The 7,907-nt window shown below is 33.4% G+C and overlaps 1 protein-coding gene across 1 annotated transcript; it reads right to left on the bottom strand.

The window, feature by feature from the left end:
- Positions 1-2,492: 2,492 nt before the first annotated feature.
- Positions 2,493-6,194, bottom strand: LOC125830011 (pentatricopeptide repeat-containing protein At3g53170). The gene is made up of 4 exons (XM_049509234.1): positions 5,909-6,194; positions 3,674-4,760; positions 3,001-3,125; positions 2,493-2,654 (listed from the first exon to the last, which is right to left on the bottom strand). The coding sequence occupies exons 1-3, from the start codon at positions 6,173-6,175 to the stop codon at positions 3,100-3,102; spliced, it is 1,380 nt and encodes a 459-aa protein (XP_049365191.1). The 5' UTR covers positions 6,176-6,194; the 3' UTR covers positions 2,493-2,654; positions 3,001-3,099.
- Positions 6,195-7,907: the final 1,713 nt, after the last annotated feature.

Below are 7,907 nucleotides of genomic sequence, written 5' to 3'. Positions count from 1 at the left end.
AGTACGCTGTAGTTGTGTACTGATAATGCACTTGCTCTTATCTTTGTTGAGTACAGGGCATCTTCAGGTGGCTATTGATAGACCTTAGCTAGATGACTATTGAGCATGACCGAATTCAAGTGTGAGCCAGTTCTTTCGGGCTGCCATGGATCTTCTTGTTTAAGTCTACTCTTTTCGGACTCAGACCATTTGTTTAAGGTGTTGTTTAGTTTCGGGGTTGTACCCTTGTTCTTAGACTTGTCGTTAGTAGAGTTGTGGTACATTGACTTTCAGGTTCTAAGGGTTGTTCTTCCGCATTAGTTTGGTTAGGTAATTGTTTAAACCTTTGGAGTTTATGGGAACTCCGTATTTTTATAGTCATTTAAACCTGCTTCTGTATCTTTAAATGCCATAGTTTTCATAAAATTTGTTTGTTTGGGTTGTAGTAATGGTTCTCCCACCGGAGATTTAGTGTGAGTGTCAATCACGACGGTCTGGGTCGTGACAATCGGTTCTATATTCTTTTTTGTTTTAAATATTTCATTTTCATGTATACTATCACCCACAATACCTTATACGAATCCAATGTATAATTTTCAATATTTATATACAACTGTTTATTTATCCATTTTAATGATTTATATACATATACAAATAATTGTATATAATATGTTTATACGAACTTATTTTTGGACATAATATTTTAGGATGTTAGATTTCTACTCAAAGAAGCATTTCAAGAATGCCCCACACGTACAGTGTTATACAAATAATAATTTATATACATATACATATATCAGATACATACACAATTCATCCACTCAATAATAATACATATTTGTATACAAATACATATAATTAATCTATATATGAATGAAAAACAGTTTTCAAATACATATACAATTATGGTGTTCTTCGTGTCGAAGAAGTCATTTTAGACAATAAATTATAATCAAATACAATTATAAATTACCTTACTTTATGGGATTGTTTTCAATTTTTTGTAACCAAAATTACCGCTTTTTTATTATCTATTTTAAAAAAGGAATTTGTATAATTTTTAATAAAAAATTCGAGATATACAAACGTTAGTCACCATAGCAAATGAAACAATAGTTATGGAGCGTAATTAGGTATACCGTAGCTATATAGGCCAATTATGTTTTTTCTCTTTGCCATATATGAAAATTCCCTTTAGAAAAAGCACAAGACCCAATTTGTGAAAGAAAAACAAACTCAGCATCCCTGGAAAGTAAGTTGTTGATATGTTTTGAGTTATTTAACATGTAATATCCACTATACTATAACAATTTGTATCTTGGTGTGCATAAAACAATTTTTTTTTCTTATAACTCACTAACTCTACATACAATTCAAATACAGCCTCACAACAAGAAGTAACAAATGTGTAATTTGGTGAATCTAAAGTAAATAAACATGAAAGATACTGATAACATAGAAATTGAAGTCTTCAAATTACATAAGAAATTGACTCTGCATTTTCATTCATTATAGCTTAATTAACTCGTACTGAGAATTTTGGTATCTCAAATTCTTGAATGTGGGATGTAGGTATAAGGAGGTGCTGCCTATGGTGCCACCTTCTCGGCCTTAGGAAGGGGAAAAAAGCTTAGGCATAAATTTCACTCTTCTAGAGATCAGTTTGAAGGACACTGTTGAAAGCTTTTAGGAGAAGAATTCTTTACAAATTGGAGTGGTTGTATGTGTTGCAATAAGGTCCATCTACAGGTCGTTTGGTGCTTGCAGCTCTACAGAAAGTCAAACGGTGTCTGGACATTTTAATCCACTTCTAAGAAAGCAAAGTAAATAAGTAATGTTCACCTGCTGCTCAAGTAGTATATCAAACATAATATTGTAATTCATTTCCACAGTAACATGTGAAATGGCGAGGGGCTGGAAAATGGTATAACTATCTTACACTACATTGCTCTATATATCTGTTTACTCAAGACTTGCAACCAGTAAGAGGTAAAACAACCCAATTTAGAAGGAAGAATCAGCAAGTGTCTTAATAATGCTCCATCTGTCCCATGGCTTTGCTCTTTCGAAAGAAGTCAGTCCTGTTACATCGCTGACCTGTTCAAAACCCATATGTATGGTTGTGAGTCAGCTCTGGTTAGTAAAAAAAAAGGCCTTGCTGCATGACTATTAGTACTGCAATAGACAACCCCACAGTGACAGCTGAAATAGTGTAGATCCTCAATGTTACCGAGGAGTTAATTATCCATCATAATCACCCACTACTGTTAAAATCTTCATTCACCCAAGCATCACTGAGGTTTTCAACTGAAGATGAACCCACAGGTTGCACTACAGACATCACAGCACGGTTTGGCTGTTTCGTGAACATAGTAAACAGAAGAGCTTTAACTGCTCCCTCCCTCTCTTGCCTGTATATAAATATGCTAATACAAGAAAAAACGAGTCAAGAAATAACATACATAGGCAAACAAACTGTAAAGCTACTCAGAGAAGTTAAACAAAACTATTCCCTAACAAGACCTTTAGGAAACTGCAAATCTCTCTAGTTGTGGGTTAAGGCCGTCGAAAGTTCACAGAAACATGTAAGAGAAATCACATTGCCGCAAATAGACTCACTATGTTCTTTTCCTTGGATCCATGCCAACTGATTAACGGATTGCTATAGCATCCTTCTACACAAACAGATATCATTGTTACGATGAAGTACCCAAACTCAAATATATATGACATTTCTCATTAAGTAACTAAATAGATATGTATATATATAGAGAGAGAATTAGCAAGAGCAACAATATTTCACATCCAAAAAACAAAAAGAGAGGAACTTAATTTGCATTTTGAAATAAGTTTAACTCTTCAGTCTTACAAACCAAAAGCAAGATGTTTGAGTTCATAAAAGCCCTTCAACTTTGGCTGACCACTTTGACTGCTTGAAAGCCTTTCAGTTTTAGGCCATTTAATGAGTAAAGATGGATTCTCAAAGGCAGTGAACAAGAGAAAATAGACATTCACACTTACAAACTCACATGCAGATAACACTCTGCCCACTTTCACAACATTGAGATTGATGAACAGAGTTCCAAGTGAACGGTTTCCTTCGGTAGCAGATAGATTGTACTAGCTGCTGATCAATTCATTTGATTCTAATAAAATGTAACAACAAAGTGTCAGATATCAAGCAGTTCATTGAATGATACTCCCTCCGTCCCATTTTATGTGAGGTAGTTTGACTTGGCACGAAGTTTAAGAAAGAAATGAAGACTTTTAAAACTTGTGGTCCAAAATTAATGATAGAAATTTGTGTGGCTGTAAATCATTTCATTAAGGATAAAATTGACATTTTATAGTTAAATTGTTACTTTATATAGAAATGTGTCATTCTTTTTTGGACTAACTAAAAAGGAAAGTAAGTCACATAAATTGGGACAGAGGGAGTAACTTAGTACACATGACTGCGAAAAATAAAAGCTGATTTATTAGAGAATAACACTTCCTTTTATTATCAACTGCACTTAGCTAGAAATATCATAGAGCTAACCTAAATAGCTGGATTTATGTTACTAACTGTGAGTCTGAGAGGATTCATACTTTTTTTTTTGATAAAGTTAAAGTTGTATTTCTGAGAGGATTCATACTTTATGAAGCAAAAATGATATGGACAGGAGAAACAGAGGCTAAATAGTACAAGTACCACAAGAAGTAATCATTTTTGTCTTCAAGTCCATTGCAGCTTCAGTCATCCCTTGTGAATTGTACGCCTGAATCATGGTAGAAAATGTGATGTAGTCTGGTTTACATTTTCTGACCTTCATTTCCAAGAATAATGCCACCATCCTCTCTATATCACCAGCTTGACCATAAGCACTGATGATGCAATTGAAAAAAGGAGTATCTAGAACTACATCTGAATTCTCAACTTGCCTCATGATTGAATCAACATTTTCCATAAGTCCAGCTCTACTATAAGCACTGACAAGAGAGCAATAAGTGAATGAACTTGGCTTCACCCCTTCATGCTTCATCTGTAGGAAAAACTGTTCCATGTTCTTAATGAGGCAAGCTTTCCCCAATGTCTCAATGATGATATTGTAAGTCACAACTGTTGGAGAATAGAACCGATTCCTCATAAAATCAAGTACAGACTCCATTTTCTGGTACATGCCAGCTCTTCCATATGACTTGATTAGAATGTTAAATGTCATAACATCTGGCTTTATTCCCATTACCTGAAATTCTTCAAACCACTTCTCCATTTTCTCAAGCTTCCCACAGCTGCCATAGGACCCAATTACTGAATTCAAGGTGAAAACATCTGGAAAGGCAGTCTCATTTTCTATCATATCGGTCAAGGAGCTTTCCATCTGCTCAAACAGCTTAGCTTTACCATAGCCATCAATTATGGTATTGTATGTCACGGAACTACATTCAATTCCCAAATACACCATCTCAGCCAAAATGTATTCAATCATATCAAAACGACGAACTTTAGTGCAGCATTTAATTAGGATCGAGTAAGTATACACATCAGGCTTGCAATTACTAACTGATTTCATATCATCAATAGTTCGCAGCGCCTCATCAAGGAGGCCACTAAGACCATATGCATTTACAAGTGCAGTATAAACATCTACTGTTGGTTGAAGCCCATCCGCTAGCATAATCTCAAAAAGAAAGTTAGCTTGACTTGGCTGCTTGCACTTGCCGAGCATTACCAAAAGCTTAGCATATGTATGGCATCTTGGCTCATACCAATGTTGCTTCCGAAGAAGGTCGAAAATCTAGGAGTAAGAACACATTTCTGTCAGAAAAATTGCTAAAACAACAAATACGAGTTTTATCTACAGTTTTATTTGGAACACAGTAACAACTACATAAGCTTCTGGGTGAGTCAAATCGACTAAGCCTTGGTCCATACTATTGGGGACATAGACTTTAACACGTGTATGCAACGGAAGATTCATAAATGAAAACAATGCAACCCAAAGGAAAGAAATACTAATTACAACTTCATGTTTAGAATTAAAATACTAAACCTTAAACACACAATAGTTCACCCATTTTTCTAGCCTCCACTCCATTCTAGTGGAGCATGTGATCAAGAGTATAAGCAGAAGAATAATGAAAGGCTTGCAATGAGGGGGCTTGAAGAGAAGTTTTTCAAGACAGTCTTAGAAATTTATACCAATTAACTAAAAGGCATCAATTCACTAAAAGGCACGAAGAAAGATGACCAATTGTGCTATTTGAAAGTGAAACTTAACTGATTTTGTAACAAAGAAAACTGTATCTGACAATAATATTTTAGGCTATAGCCTTTGCTGCACAGGTGCAGATAAATTAACAACAGTGATATGAATGCATTGTGACTGCCATGAAGATTGAGGCTATGTCCAAGATATAAGAACACGAATTTTGACAGAAACCTACGAGTTGATACAAGGAAGCAACAGAGAAGGAATTTTATGGCCAATCTAAATCATCGGAGCTGAATGAAAATTAGGGATACACAGGCAAGATTAGTTATCTATTACTATGAATTGAGAAAGAATAAATTGCATTGCATCTGTATCTGAATCTTATAATATTTGCTATATTATTAATTTATGGATGTTCATGTTGTTGAAACAGTAGAATGCTTCATCAGACAATTGCCCAGTCACGTTGAGCATTCCTGTTGTTAAAAGAGCAATAGGGTAAGACCACTACTTGAAATTTTCTGACATGAATCAGAATATAAAATACTGGAGACACAAGGAAACTTAAATCATGAGAAATGAATGAGTGTTTAAGCTCTATAATAGTGCGGTAGTCCTAGAATTCATGAGAAAAATGAAAAAACAGTATGAAACAGTTTATTCAATCGGAGTAAATTGTTGTTTCAAGCTTCTTCGTATTGTAAAAACCAAGATGGATGAAGGAATGGAACCTTAAGAGCAGAGTCCCATCTATTGTCCCTAATAGCATCATCGAGAGCCTCCAAAACGGCCTTGGGCCAAAGATTAGTGTATTTTTCTGAGTTGGCTTTCCTCTGGATACCTCTAATGGCGGCTTCTGTTCTAAGTATACGAGAAAGGTTTTTCTTTGAACATTTCTGCAGCCCTTGTGAAGTACTACTTGATGATTTGATAATCAAACCTCGCGGTTTTATACCTTCTTTCATCAAATACGATGCGCCTGCAAACTGAAGCTCCATACCCACTCACTCCACAAACAAAACGATAAGGGCCGCAAAGCACTAGTATGTAATGTATATACAATTACTTCTCCAATTATTACATTTTAGTCCCTTGTCTTGCATTTTTTTATAAAAGAAAAATCAAAATGTGATTAAATTTTGTGAAATGGAATAAAAATATCTTTGGTTAATAGTTTGGTATAAAATTATGAGATAAAGTGTCAAAAACACATTTAAGCTAATTTTTTTTTGTTTCATACCTAAACTATTGAGATAATAAATTCCATTACTAAATTAACGCTTATTAGTTTGAGAAACTCACCTCTCTCTTTTATTACACTTTCTTTATGTTGTGTGTACTATACTCTTTCTTTTATTTAAAAAAAGTTGTCACATCACACTCAACATAGATAAAAAATAAATAAATTATTAGTATTAGTTAAAATTAAAGATTAAAGAATTATTATCTTATAAAAAATAAAAAATATTTTTTATAAAATAAAATGTAAAATATTTTCCTTACCCCACTCCATCACTTCCTCACATCGTAACCCCCCCCCCCCTCCCCCCACATTTTTTACCTTTATTTTGCTTAGATTTCTTTTATAAAAGTATTTAATAATTTTTTACTTCATCTCCCCCCCCCCTCCTCACCCTCCAAATAATAATTTAGATATTATTATTTTTTTTTAAATAAAATAATTCTACCCCACTCCACCTAATCCTCAGTTTCCATTTTTTTTCTCGTTTTGTGTTATATATATTTACATATATAATTTTAGGGAAGTATGTTTTACTTGCCGCCAGGAGACTTTTTTAAAAATAAATTTTTTATTTATGTTATATTCAATACACAAGTTGGAAAAAAATGAAAAATATAAGTACATATCCAACACAAAACAAGAAAAACGTAAAAAAAAAAAAAAAAAAAACTAGGAGTAGAAGGATAAATAGGATGGGGTAGAATTTTTTTATTTTAAAATAAAATAATATCAATTTTTGGGGGAATGAGTGGGTGGTTTGGGGGGGGGAGAGGGTGAAGTATGATATTTTTAAAAATATTTTATAAAAGAAATTTTAAAAATAAAAGGATGGAAGATTGTGAGGGAGGGGGGGAGGAGGAGGTGGAGCGGGATAAGAAAAATAATTTAATAATTTTTTGGGGGATAGTAATAATTTAATTTTTTAATTAATATTAATAGTTTATTATTTAATTTTTGTCAAGGGTGAAATATTTTATCCATGTGGAATGCCATGTGAAAAAGTATTACACATGTCACTAAAGTGTGTTTCTTAAACTAATAAGTGATAGTTTAGGTATTAAATTCAAACTCTCAATAGTTTAGGTATGAAACTCAAAAAAAAAAAGGATAGTTTAAGTGTGTTTTTGACACTTATCTCTAAAATTATCCTTAGTGTTTGGTCCCAAAATGCACCTGCAACTAATAGTTTCATCTACCAATATCCATGTCATTACTTAATAAGTAAAAAATCTCTTTTTTTTGGTAATTAGTAATTTTATTAATCACCAAAATGGATATTTACAAACTAAGCTAGAACTACTAAAATAACTTCTCTCAGAGACCAACAATTACTTGCTTAATGAACTCAGAAAACTAAAAGTTACATCTATCTTACAATAGCCTAGTTGGGACAATAGCTCTAACACAAGAAACTCTTTGTGGTATATCCTTCACTGTGGACTTATTCTCCTTAAAAACTCTGTGTAGACAGTGAAGTTTTATTGATA

The sequence above is a fragment of the Solanum verrucosum genome, unplaced genomic scaffold, assembly GCF_900185275.1.
Source record: "Solanum verrucosum unplaced genomic scaffold, falcon-dt-bn FXZP01000074.1, whole genome shotgun sequence".
Classification (NCBI taxonomy): Eukaryota; Viridiplantae; Streptophyta; class Magnoliopsida; order Solanales; family Solanaceae; genus Solanum; species Solanum verrucosum.
This window is presented reverse-complemented; position numbering and strand designations above follow the sequence as displayed.